Here is a 14,251-nt window from a genome sequence, read left to right as displayed (position 1 = left end):
TACAAAAATTAGCTGGGTATTGTGATGCATGCCTGTTGTTCCAGCTACTCTGGAGGCTGAGGCAGGAGAATCTCTTGAACCCGAGAGGTGGAGGTTGCAGCGAGCCGAGGGCATGCCACTGCACTCCAGCCTGGGCGACAGAGCGAGACTCTGTCTCAAAAACAACAACAACAACAACAACAACAACAACAACAACAACAACAACAACAGACAGTATTGGCCAAGTAGAAGAGAGCCTGGTAAAGGTGCAGTCAGGGTAAACAGGTCCTCAATTCTATCAGTGGGTCTCTGTTCTACTCCTAAGAAGGGAAAAGTATTCCAGGAATATTCTGGGCCCTCTTACCATGTGTACTTATTCCTCCCCGTAGGAGGAATGTGATTTACCCAACTGGTGAGTTTTGGAAAAGAACATTGGGCATGTCACTCAGCCCATTCCTGGCTTTCTCTGGACGCTTTCTCTCCCACTGCTGCTGTGCTGTGCGGTAAGCAAGCCTGGGTCACAATCTTGGGGCTCTCTGAGCTTGATGGAGGCAAGAAAAGGCATGACTAGGCAGTTGGATAACCATGGCAGACTACCTGTTGCTCATCAGAACATTCATTCTCTTCTTCGTCCTTAGTACCAGAATACCAGTTTCGGGGTGAGCAAATTATTGCTCAGACTAAAACTATACTTCTTAGGTCTCTCAAAGCTAAGTGCAACTTAGTGAAATGTTCTGGTCAATGACGTAGCTAAGGGGACTTCTGAGAAGGCTCCTTACATCTTTGCTACTGCTGTCTGGAATGCAAATGAAATTGCTGGAGCCCCAGTAACTGTCTTGGACTATGAGGTGACCCCAAGGATGAAAGTCAAGTGCTAAGCATAACAGAGCCGAAATATTTAGAAGCATGGGCCTCTGATGACACTGTGGAGTTACATACCAGCTCGAAGTGCCTGTTTCTTTATAATGTAAGTTGATGTATTATTAGTTTTCAGTTCTCTTCAGCTGAACCTAATCTCATTGATTGGTAATCAGTTCAGTTATGGTTTGCTGTGTAGATCTGACTTGCGTCTTATTTAAATTTAAATGTCTAGACTTAGGTTGAGGGTAGGAAAATAATTATCCTGATTCTGGCTGCAGGACCAATCCAGCTTTTTCTAGCAAAAAAATAAAATGAAATGCTGATATTTTAATCCATAGCTGACTCTCATTTCTATTTCTCAATGGATTTGAAACCGATTAAGAGGTTAATTAACATATCAAAATACCTAGTGTTATCAAGATACCAAAATGCAAAGCTTGCTTAGAGAATTGCGAGATATTCCCGGTATGTGTACTAAAAGGTACTGCAAGGAAGTGTCAGCAGAAGGACTGACAAAGTATTTGGGGACTAGATTACAAAGAACCCTGTGTTTTAAACTGAAGACCTTTGACTTTATCCTATAACAATAGATAACCATCAAAAGAGGGTTTTTTTGGTTTAAGGGAGTGGCATGACTAGATTTGGTTTTTCTAAAGATTATTGATAGAAATGTGGGAAAAGATGCTCAAAGTTAAGAAGATAAGTGAGGAAGGAGTTACCATATTTCATCAGGCCTGAAACAAAGGCAGTGGCAATGGAGGCACATCAGAGATGCTAAGTGAGTAGAGGGAGTGAGATACCTGGGTCCTGATGACACCATGGGAAAAATAAATCCTGATGTTGCTTAAATGCCATCATTTAAATTTTGTTTTGTATGTAGAAGAAAATCTTTAAATCAGCTAAACTTGACCTTTAACTGATACAGCTGGCTGGTGATACCATGATTTAAAAGAGGGAATATCTGAGGAAAATTATGTTTAGGTAAAAGGCAAACCTGTTGCCATTACTGATAAAAAGTTAACAGGCCCTGAGGAATATTCCTTTATACCAGGAGTCAAGCTTAAAAGCCAGGGAATAAATGAGGCAGCCCAGGCGTAAGAAAAAATCAACTGCCAGATAGATAATGAAACTTTTTTTGTTGTTGAATGATGGTGTAAGCACATGAAATACACATATAATATTGGAAACTACCTTTTAAATTAAAAATTGATAAAATAAATAAGTTGAAAAAAGAAATAATGTTTTTTAAATGTACTGGCCAAGCACGGTGGCTCAGGCAGGGCACGGTAGCTCACGCCTGCAATCCCAGCACTTTGGGAGGTTGAGGCGGGCAGATCACCTGAGGTTAGGAGTTCAAGACCAGCCTGGACAACATGGCGAAACACCGTCTCTACTAAAAACACAAAAATTAGCTGGGCGTGGTGGTGGGCACCTGTAGTCCCAGCTACTTGGGAGGCTGAGATAGGAGAGTCACTTGAACCTGGGATGCAGAGGTTGCAGTGAGCCGAGATCGCAACATTGTACTCCAGCCTGGGTGATAAAAGCAAAACTCGGTCTCAAAAAATAAAATAATAAAAAATAAATAAAATGTATGGTCCTAAGTCATTTCTCCTTTGGATTATTTATTTATTTAGACACAGAATCTCACTCTATCACCCAGGCTGGAGTGCAGCAGCATGACCTTGGCTCACTGTAACCTCCACCTCCCAGGTTCAAGCAATTCTCCTGCCTCAGCTTCCTGAGTAGCTGGGATTACAGGCACACACCACCACACCCAGCTAATTTTTGAATTTTTAGTAGAGACAGGGTTTCACCATGTTGGCCAGGCTGATTTCGAACTCCTGACTTCAAGTGATTGCCTCCTTGGCCTCCCAAAGTGCTGGGATTACAGATGTGGGCCTGCATGCCTGGCCTCCTTTGGTTTAGAATTGGCAACTTTTTCTTCTTTCCTTCTTTATTTTACATCTGGGTTTCCATATCTGATCTTACACTTTGTATCCTAATATGAGGTATAAAATTTAGTCCAGATTCCTTTCACTGATATTAATGTTTAGTTTTATTTATTTGCATAATGGAAAACAGGTCTTTATAAAAAATAGGTCTTTATTTGCACAAGTGGAAAATAGGAAAGTAGGTATTTCTGAAAGTAGATGGAATCTTGATAGGATGATTTTTATTTTTAGGGTAACTATGCCTTGGATATTTGTAAAATTCTAACATTCCAACCTTGTAATATTTGGTTTTCTGTACTAATACAGATTAATATTTGTAGCTTTTAATTCATACCCAGCATTAATTTAGAAAAGTGAACTAATCAGTGTTGGTTCATATTCATAAAGTTTAGAATTCAATTTTCGGGCCGGGCACTGTGGCTCACGCCTGTAATCCCAGCACTTTGGGAGGCCGAGGCAGGTGGATCACGAGGTCAGGAAGATCAACACCATCCTGGCTAACACAGTGAAACCCCATCTCTACTAAAAATACAAAAAATTAGCTGGTCGTGGTCGTGGGCACCTGTATTCCCAGCTACTCGGGAGGCTGAGGCAGGACAATGGCATGAACCCGGGAAGTGGAGCTTACAGTGAGCTGAGATCGCACCACTGCACTCCAGTCTGGGTGACAGAGCGAGCCTCCGTCTCAAAAAACAAAAAAAGAAAAAAAAATAGAATTCAATTTTCATCTCAACAATTTGGGACTGTAGCTCTTGCCATTACTTTCATTCTTGGAAACCAATTTTAGTACAGGAAAGAGAGCCAGTTAATTCCCTGCCAAATTTGTTTTCTAAAGACCCAGTTTTGTGAAGGATGAGAAAATCAAATCATATGTTTGTGTAACTATTTGTAATTGATCTTGCCAAGAAATATTCAAAGTATTCAGATGAGGCTGTGATCTGAATGTCAATGCAAAGACAGTTCTCTCTTCTCTCAGAAATCACCTCAAGACAAAAAGTAATGATAAATAACAGAATGCAACCTCCATCTTAATCACAACTAGAGTGTTCATGTAATCTCAGACCATAATACATAAGAAAATACATAATACATAAATCCAGTGGAAGTCAAATGGGAAGGGGGTGGTGGTGGTAAGAAGTGGAGAGAAGACACCTATGGCCAGGACTACCAAACTACTCTTTGGTAGACAACTCAGTCTACGAAAGCAGGGGTGGTGGCATGAGGCAAAACTCCAATGCTTTGTTTGGAACACCAGTATGCACTGCATGGCTGGTGGCAGAAAGTACCTGTGATCCCATCTGGCATCAAGGTAAAGTCAGGGAAAGAGAACACATGTCACAGACTGAAGGGAGCAATTGCTCAATGAGGCAGGGTAGCAGAGAGGAATTCTGTTTTGTGAGCAGCCTGCTGTTGCTGCTCTCTGGTAGCTGGGGAAGAATTTACTCACACATACCATGCTGGAACTGGGGTGTGTTTGGTAGCTTGGAAACAGAACCTCTAGCAGCTTCCAGTTCAGGAAGAACTCATCTCATTCAGTGGTGAGCAGTAATTGAAAAGGAATTGGCATAACATGTATACCAAGTAAATATCAGACAAATGAGAGCAAAGGCATAGAAAAACAAAGCGATAGCAGATGAAGAATACTCATGAGAAAAAGCCTGGTTCAGAGCAAATGATAAACATGACCAATCACAAATAATCACAAAATTTAAAAAATACACAGCAAAGCCATCACCTCTATAAAACAAGAGATCAAAGCAGAAATATAAGAACTCAAGAGAAATTGGGCAAGGCAAGATGATGATGAAACATGAGCTTGTAGAGATCAGAAGAGAAACGAAAGAGAAAAATAAAATCCTGCTAATGAGTAGAGGAGGATACCATTGGGTTTCTACTCTGTGCTATCCTCTGTATGATTTGTATTCTTTAATGACATTAAATAAAGTTGGACTCTGACTGCACATGTTGGTGTCCTTTCAGTTATCATCCTTATGAAAACACAAAGAAGGAATATATCCTTATAAAACAATGAAAATAAATAAATCAGGCATCCAACTTAAGTCATAAAAGGAATAAAATTTAAAAGGAACTGAATGAAAGAGTCAAATTAAAAGTAAAATTTTATGTAAAAAAAAAAAACTAGAGTAAAACTAATAAATAAATGCAAGAGTCAGTTCTCTGGGAAAAAATAAAAACCAAACAAAGAAATCAAATAAACTGTTACTGATCAAATCATGGGGAAAATAATAAAACCACAAATATACCAATTAAGGCACAATATTATGGATATAATTATAGAAACTGAGAAAATAAAAAATTAAAAAAGAGATTAACTATATAAAATACATTTGACATCTGGATGAAATAATTTCATTTTCTGAGAATACAAATGATCAAAATGACCTCAAAAGGGAGAAAAATAAGATAGAAATGTAACTATCTGAGTTGAGAGTCCAAAGTTACAGAGAGCACAAGAGCTATTCAGCCCGCGAGCATGGCAGTCTATGTACCACCACCAATTTGCCAGTCTCCTCTTGTATTGACCTTTGCTAAAACCAAGTAAAGCAGTCATAGGGTTTTCTCAGAGTTAGAAGGAAGAATTAATAAGAAGCAAGGAGGCCAAATGCCTAAGATTTTGATAAGGCAGAAGGGCATGAGGCATCTAATGGGCAAGACAATGGGGAGTGAAAGAAGCTGACCTGGAGGCCGACTGGAAGAAGTCAGCCACACAGTGGAACTGAGAATCAGCCCCTTGTGGGACTTTCTTAAACACATCCCTTCTTTCCCCACAAGGTTTCGTCATTCCATTCTATTTCCCTTTTCACTAACGAAGTGATAGGCACTGTTTGTTTAGTTGTTAACTGACTGTCCCTTCAGCTGGGTAACCGCTTCCATGGGAGCAGAGGCCATGTCTCCTTTGTCCAACAGTGTATCCACATGGTCTATGGGCCTGATATTGGGCCAGTCATTACATACTGGTTGAAGGAATGAATGGAGCAAGCTTGATATTTTAGAGAAGAAGGAGAGAACAGTAAGGAATGTTGCTGCAAAGACATCGATTTCCAGCCCCAGGAGGAAGATGTGCATTATGGAGTCTCCTGGGAACAAGGCAACTATTACAGCCTTAAAGGGAACAGAGAGAATGTGCAGGGGCTTCCTGGAACAAGGCAGAGAGCCTGCTGAGAGGCTGGAGGGACAGGTTGGAGAGATAAGCTGTATCTCACAACATAATATTGAATAGGAAAAATAAAAGTGTGGTTCTATGCCTTGCTTTTATTTTTGTTTTAATTTTTTTTGAGACGTAGTCTTGTTCTATTGCCCAGGCTGGAGTGCAGTGGCATGATCTTGGCTCACTGCAATCTCCGCCTCCTGGTTCAAGCGATTCTCCTGCCTCAGACTCCCGAGTAGCTGGGATTACAGGTGTGTGCCACCACGCCTGGCTAGTTTTTGTATTTTTAGTAGAGACGGGGTTTCGCCACGTTGCTCAGGCTGGTCTTGAACTCCTGACCTCAGGTGATTTGCCCACCTCAGCCTCCCAAAGTGCTGGAAATATAGGCCTGAGCCACTGCACCCAGCTGTGCTTTGCTTTTAAAAAGTCAACCTCACAAGCACAATCTGGAGAGATGCAGTTTAACTGAATATCACTGGTAAAGAAAAAAAAAAAAAAAACACATTCACAAGACTTTGAGATCTTGGTAAACTGTAAGCGCAAAATGAGTGACAGATGTGCCATGACCACTAAAATTCTTATGTTGAGGTAGGTGTCATTGATCAGTTCTCCTGTCTTCAGTGATGCCAGTGACCAGCTTGCTTTGCTCCGGGCTGTCAGGCTGTTGTGTGATTTTCCTTTCTGAATGTTACACTTTAACAGGTACACAGGTAAACTGAAGCACATTCGTAAGGGAGGTCCACAGGACGATACAGATACTCGTCAGTAAATTATAGAAGACACAGTTAAAGGAACTTGGGCTATTTTGCTTGGAGAAGGAAAGCCTCAACAGAGACCCAATAGCTGTCTTCGAGTATCTAAGCGGCTGTCAGGAGAAGAGGCTTTAGTCTAGTGCAGAATGACCTTGAGGGTGTAGCCAGGACTATTAGGCATACTGCAGCTCAATACAAGTGAGAGCTTTAGAGTCATCAGAGCTACGTGGAGATGGGGGGCTGCCTCAGCACAAGGAACAACCTGTCACCTTGGGCATTCAAGTCCATGCAGCGTGTCTTGGCGTGCAGTGAGGCAGGACCTGGCACCAAGGGCTGCACTGGACATCAGACTAGCTGACTCCTAAACCCTTTCCAAACCTGAAATCCTGCCTTCAGCTTCCATGTTCGTTACAAGAATTAATGGGGATTAGTTATGCGAAAGTGCTTTGTAAACTCTAGAGTGTTCTATATATATAAAGGGTTATTACTATTTTTTCATTACCTTGGAGTACTTCGATTCTATCCTGATTGCCATTGTCTCTACTTATCCCTTAGTTCCCTTCAACCTCATAAAAATGTCTAAATTATAAATGCAAAATGCAATATTATGACTATGATTCAAAATTTCAAAATGCTTCACAAATAGCAAATGGTTTTTCATCTTTTACTAGTGAGGGGAAGGTCCTATATTCAGTTTGCTTCTCATGGTCCTCTGTCTGTGGTTTCAAGGAATGGAGTAGCTAAGGTCTTACAGATCACCTTACAGGGAAGAACTAATTAATATCAATAGCACTCTCACAAAAATCTCTGGTAACAAAAATATCGCTACATTAATAAGCAATACACAAAAATACACAAATAAATAACCAATACACAATAAATTGATAAATAAACCTGAGCCTACTCTGATAGAATGTGACTTCTGTCCTTTACTCAGTGTCTTCTGGTGGCCCATCAATTCTCAGGCAATCAGAAGGTCTGTTATTTGGTGGCATAGGTGAACTTGTCACAAGGTATTATGACTTGGAAAAATTAATTGCCAGATAAAGCCCCAATTCTATTTAGGTGTTCAAAGTATTTTCCCCACCTAACTCCAGTATCATCTCTAATGAAAGTAACAACTTGACAACTTTGAAATATCATCTCCTTTCATTTTTTTTTTCCAGTTTTTTCTCCCTTCCATTTTTTTTTTGTTGTTGTTCACCAGAGGACTTAGAGAGTGACACAACATAGGCAGGCTGAGAGAAGGAAACTAGGAAAACCAGGAGAGAGCAAACTGGATACAGACACTCTTAAAAGTACAGTTAACTCAGTGACAAAGCAGCCCTCACACCAATGTGTTCTCTAAACTGTTTATGTGTTTTATTCTTTGACTGACTGAAACCCAGAGCAAACAAGGGATTCAGAGGCTGGAATTTACATAGAACATGGGAGAAGGTAAGGCTCAGATGAGGAGAAATATCAAGACGTTTTGACATACTTCTCTTTTTGATGCTACAGATCACTGGGAAGAAAATATTTTTTAAAAGAAGCTATTAGTTTATACTCTGTATTCAGTCTGACACCTTTTATGTGTTTATATTCCATGAGTGAGGCTTTTTAATGTAGATAGTATTTCTTCACATGACGATGACACCTATGAAGAAAAATCTACTCTATACTTTCCTATATTGTGATTATAGTGCTCTAATTATAAACATTCAGGGAAAGGGCATGGTGGCTCATGCCTATTATCCTAGCACTTTGGGAGGCCAAGATGGGAGGATTGCTGGAGGCCAGAAGTTTGATACCAGCCTGGACAACATGACAAGACCCCGTATCTACAAAAATTTAAAAATCAGCTGGGTGTGGTGGTGTGTGCATATAGTCTCAGCTACTGAGGAGACTGAGGCAGCAAGATCCCTTGAGTCCAGGAGTTTGAGACTGTAATGAACTATGATGGTGCCAGGGTATTCTAGCTGGGGTGACAGAGTGAGACCCAGTCTCTAAAAGAAAAAAAAAGTCAGGAGTATGCAGGAATAAATAGAGTCACAAATCATTGGCTAATCTCTTATGCACCTCTTCCAAACTCCCCAATCCATCTTTGTGGAAAGCTTGCTGAAAAATAAGGCAATGGGGCCTGTATTGAACGAGCCACTTTATTGTATGGTTTGCCTCACATTAATCTAAGCTTGCAGGACAAGCCCTGGATGGGATACTTGGCCATCAGTAGACCTAATGGAGGCCTGTTAGTGTTTGGTAAAGGTTCATGCCTTATAAGCACTAGAAGAAAATGCATGGCCAGCTGAGTGTAAGTATTCAATGTGTTCAATATGAATATGGCTGCATCAAAGCAGACACAAGTTAAAGAAGGATATTCTCTTCATGGAGCAGAGGATGAATCTTGGAGAAGCATGGGCTTCAACAGTGACAAGTCCTCTGGGGGACGAAGTAAAGACATACCTTGAGTTCCATAGCTGGTGTCTATTGCGGACCCATCCCATGAATCCACAGCACTGTCCACACTGGGCACCGTGGAGGGGTACATGTCGGAGAGCTTGCCTGGCTTCTGTGCTGGCGAGGAGTCCTCCTCCACATCCCCCAGGTCACTCAAATGGCTAGAAATAGGGAACTTCTTGGGGCTCGATGCTGACTGGGCTTTATAGACAGGAAAGGAGTTTAAGTATCAGAGTAAATTTAAATAAAAATATACCAAAATACTCCGTGGCTAGAGATTTGTTTCCCTAGAATTACACACAGACACTAGCACATTCTTTCAAGGAAGAAAATGCACTGGAAATCCTTAATTGTGGCTTTCAATTCACTACTCACCATCTGTCTGTTTCTTAATTTTCAAGGTGACAGTCTCTCCTGCCATCTGTAACAAATGGATGGCTTCACTCAGAGGCTTCCCTTTCAAGCTGCTGCTATTGATGGCTAGGATTCGGTCTCCTATGTGGATTGCGCCAGTTCTGAAAAACCAAATAGTAATAGGAGAGGTAGAAATAATCCCTGTATGGTACTGAATATAAATTCCCTGACATACCTTATACATTCATCATAATAAAGACTTGGCAAGGATCTCCAGAAGTCCCTTCTTGCTTTCTCCTGGGCAATGTTATAAGATAACTGCATCTGTTGTGGATTACTTTTTAGTTTCCAATAAAATTTTAAAAATTGTTTTAGTTATTAAAATGAACTGTGTTTTTTAATTCCAAGAAAGCTGAGTCATTGGTTAAGCCCCCTAAAAATCCCAAGAAAATGAACAATGTTGAATGACAAACGTAGTGGATAGCATGGAACATCCTTTCTTTCTACAGATTTTTTTTTTTTTTTTTTTTAGACGGAGCCTCGCTGTGTCACCCAAGCTGGAGTCCAGTGGCACGATCTCGGCTCACTGCAACCTCCGCATTCCGGGTTCAAGCAATTCTCCAGCCTCAGCCTCCCAAGTAGCTGGGATTACAGGGAAGCACCACCATGCCCAGCTGATTTTTCTATTTTTAGTAGAGATGAGGTTTCACCATCTGCCAGGCTGGTCTTGAACTGACCTCGTGATCCATCTGCCTCGGCCTCCCAAAGTTCTGGGATTACAGGTGTGAGCCACTGCACCTGGCCCGTATGAGCTAATTTCTAAGGTACACTGCAGCTCCAACATTTTGCAATGCTGTGTCTCTATTTTGCTAGCCACTGTTTTCAACTGTTAGCAGGAACAATGCATTTGTGTATTCCTGAGCTAGGTTACTGGAGGGCAGATTTGCTTATAGGGTTTGTTATATGTCCGACAACACATCTCAGAAAGAAATGCAGTTTAGCCGAGGGTGGGGAGTAGGTGTGTGTGTACATCATTGCCAAAGGAAAAAATGGACATTCCAGCTTTTAAGACATTATTAAAATGGGTTATACACTTTGTTTCCCATAATCCTTGAAGATGATGTCTGTATCATCCTTTTCTGAAAACACAGCAGCTAAGTGTGGCACCTGTCAGGTAACAGAGGCTCAGCAAGTGTTTGCTGAATGAAATTGAACAAGCTGTTCAACCTCCCTGAACTTTAGTTTCCTCCTCTCAAAATGGACACAATACAAATCCGCCTTCAGTCAATTGTGGTCAGCTTATACATTTCAGAGAGTAGTATCAATGCTAAGCCCAAGACATCTTTTACTGCCTGTAAGATGCCCCTCAGAGTCAAGTCGGAACTCTGCCTGAGAGTTCTCAGGCTCTAAGATCAATCCTTTGTGCAGATTTTTAAAAGCCAACAGATAACCACAGAGAGAGGAGCATGTTTTTATGTGGTTGTGAGGAAGGAAGCCCATCTCAGACACAGGTAATTGTAACAGTTACTTCAAATTTTACCTTTCAGCTAATCCCCCTTTAGTGAGGCTTGAAATGATTATAGGATCAAACGGCTCTTCAGTTCCTGAAATTGTGATGCCAAGGGGCCCCCCGTAGCGTTTAAGCTCCACGGTGTAAATAATTGCTCCGGAACTTTCTTGCTCATCTGTAATAAATGCCAAGGAATCATAATTGATTTCTTTGGAAAAAGCAAAAGAGTAAGATGCATAGATTCATACATAAAGTAAGAATTCAAAACATCCTCGTCAAAGTATCATGTCGCAGAAAATAATTATTTTGGGAAGTAGCATTTCCTTAGTAGGATCTTACATTCAAATACAGGGATATAATCATTGTCAGTGCCAGGGGAGAGGAACACTGCCTAATGACTTATGTTTTAAATGTGTGAGATCCACCCAGCTGGGGCTGCAGGACTTTTCAACTGTGTCCATGTCTAGGACAGTGCTTACCTAGCATTTAGTAAGTGTGCAGTAAATATCTGTGAAATAAACATATGGCTGAGGAGGCATTATAATATGAGAGGAGAGAGTCACTCAGTAACAAAGAAGACAGACATTGGGTCACGCTGTTTCCGTTTTAAGCTTTACATGCATGCTAACTTTTGATATAGAAAAGTGGATTTTGCGAAGGGTTGGAACAAATAACATATATATGGTTAAGTGGAACTTAGATAAGTAAACTTGAAGACAACAGCAAGAAATCTAGAATCTCTTAGATACCATTCCACTGACTGTCTTCTAATGTGAGTCCTATCAGTGAATTACGGATATTAAAGTGGAGGTTTGAATGATCAGCTCTCCTCTTTCAATGGAGTAACAGCTGTTGTAAGCTATGTTTCAACAGCATAGACCAGGCTGCCACACTGTCATAAACTAATTTTGGCTATTCAACATTATTATAGTTGAAGACACTTGTGAATGTGCTCTGCCTAAAGCACTGGCCAGAAAGATATCATGGGCCGCCTTCAACATGATGGGTATTGTGATGGTGTCAGAGTTGCAAATAAGAAGTCTCAGAATTCAAAGGTTTTATTTGCTTCTGACATGCTTAAAGTTCTTGGGCACTTCTTGTTTTATTCCTTGGGCCTGGGAGCTGTGAATGGTTAAGGAACTGTTTCATTTCTGCAACTAAGGATAAAATGAAATGGTTCAGTGGCTACTTTAACAAAATAGCTTTTACAGTCAGACTACATCCTAGTGAAGCATTAACATGGCCACATTTTTGCAGTGAGCAGCTGTTCGTTTACGATATGAAACCCTAAAATAAGGAGGAAAAGCAAAGCTTGAGTTAACAATTCAATTATTTGTGTTTGCAGTGAAGAATTATGATGAATATAAAATGAAAGGTCTATCAAGTCATTTGGGAAGCAATGTGTCCTCTCTCGCCAGCACTTACTTCACTTCTGGCCATAGATTGGGAGTTTTGAATGCAGCCATTACCTCCACTTTCTGAGTGCTCTACTCAACGTATTTACTCCACACATTCAGAACTAAAGACCATCCACCACACACTGCAATGCTTAAGTCAACATTTTAGGGCACAAAATCTTCAACATTGGGCTCAAATTTACATTAGCAGCTGAGAAGCTCCCATATCAAGCCTAAAACAGCTCTGTTTGCTGGTTCACAAGTTTCTTCTGGGCTGATGCTGAAGTTGTGGCCAATAGGCTGGTGATGATCTGCTAAGGGCTCCAGAGAGAAACATCAAGATAGAGGGTAACCGAATAATCAGCAGAGGTCAAAAGTCTAAATTTTCCTACAGTACGATATTTTGTTACCTTTCAGAGCTGGCTTTGACCTAAATGAACAGAGTACTATTGGATAGATTACATGTACTTTGCAGCCCTCATCATCAACAATATCCTGATGAAATTCTGAATGAGTCATTTGATTAGTAGTCCCTGGCACAGTTGAACATTAGTTACTGCTGGACACTCTGTGTGGGCCATTCAGTGGAGGTGTGTATGCCATAGGAAAGACCTTGACCCCTTATTGCTCTCTGCATAAGGCAAGCATGAGCACAAACTTGTCAATGGGTGCCAAGCATTTTGGGTTGGAGCATCTGCTCTTTATGGGTTTTGGGGAGAAGGACAGTTGCCCAGGACCTGGAGACCCAAGAACCAGTGGGAAGTGTCCATTGAAACTGCAGTCAAGATGAAAACAAACACTGGACTATGGAAGGGGAGTTGGGGATAGTCCCATTCATTGGGAGAAGGGGGGCACCTGGTTCTACTCAGCTCATTCTGCAGAGTGAGTATTCCATGTTATTTTTTGACAACGTAACTTGAGACGCAAAGATGACAAAATAATACCAGAGATGAAGTGAATGGCTTTAGGATAGTCTGTTTCAGGCTGCCTTATTTGGAGACATTTTTTTATTGGCATCTGAGTCCTCACTGACTAGAAGGCAATTGTTAGGTCACCCAATGAGTTTAGATAGTGATGGAGATGCAAATCTGGGAAATGGTACCTCTTAACTAAGAAGGACACATTCCTGTGATTACATTGGGGTGGAAACAGGATGACATGATATTCTATTTAAATTATGACAGAAATGGAAGCTGATTTCTGTTTTCTTTAACAAATAAATTGCCAGAAACACAAAAGAGAAAGGAGATTTGGCCAGGTGCAGTGGCTCACACCTGTAATCCCAGTGCTTTGGGAGGCCGAGGTGGGTGGACCACCTGAGGTCAGGAGTTCAAGACCAGCCTGGCCAACATGATGAATCCCCGTCTTAACTAAAAATACAAAAATTAGCCAGGCATGGTGCCTCGTGCCTGTAGTCCCAGCTATTTAGAAGGCTGAAGCAGGAGAATCACTTGAACCCAGGAAGTGGAAGTTGCAGTGAGCTGAGATCATGTCACTGCTCTCCAGCCTGGGCGATGGAGCGAGACTCTGTCTCAAAAAAAAAAAAAAAAAAAAAAGAGAAAAGGGAGATTTAAGAGACATTACAATCAAAAGCAATGAGTAGATCATTTGGGATTCTAATAAAACCAACTGTTATAAAAAGGTATCTATTGGCCAGGCGCAGTGGCTCACGGCTGTAATCCCAGCACTTTGGGAGGCCAAAGTAGGTGGATCACCTTAGGTCAGGAGTTTGAGATCACACTGGCCAACATGTCAAAACCCCGTCTCTACTAAAAATACAAAAATTAGCCAAGTGTGGTGGCACGTGCCTGTAGTCCCACCTACTCAGGAGGCTGAGGCAG

At 41.1% G+C, this 14,251-nt stretch overlaps 1 protein-coding gene across 18 annotated transcripts in view; it reads right to left on the bottom strand.

Annotated features, from left to right (window-relative positions):
* GRIP1 (glutamate receptor interacting protein 1) overlaps window positions 1-14,251 on the bottom strand; it is a 716,800-nt gene that overhangs the window by 35,857 nt on the left and 666,692 nt on the right. For all 18 annotated transcript variants that reach the window (XM_054664158.2, XM_054664159.2, XM_016923073.4 and 15 more), the window contains 3 exons: window positions 11,044-11,188; window positions 9,525-9,664; window positions 9,156-9,350 (listed from right to left, as the gene is read on the bottom strand). In XM_054664158.2, the coding sequence (XP_054520133.1) occupies window positions 9,156-9,350; window positions 9,525-9,664; window positions 11,044-11,188 (480 nt within the window). The remainder of the gene's footprint in view (window positions 1-9,155; window positions 9,351-9,524; window positions 9,665-11,043; window positions 11,189-14,251) is intronic.

Source organism: Pan troglodytes, chromosome 10 (genome assembly GCF_028858775.2).
Source record: "Pan troglodytes isolate AG18354 chromosome 10, NHGRI_mPanTro3-v2.0_pri, whole genome shotgun sequence".
Taxonomy (NCBI): Eukaryota; Metazoa; Chordata; class Mammalia; order Primates; family Hominidae; genus Pan; species Pan troglodytes.
The sequence above is the reverse complement of the archived record's forward strand: the minus strand, read 5'-3'. Positions and strand labels throughout refer to the sequence as shown.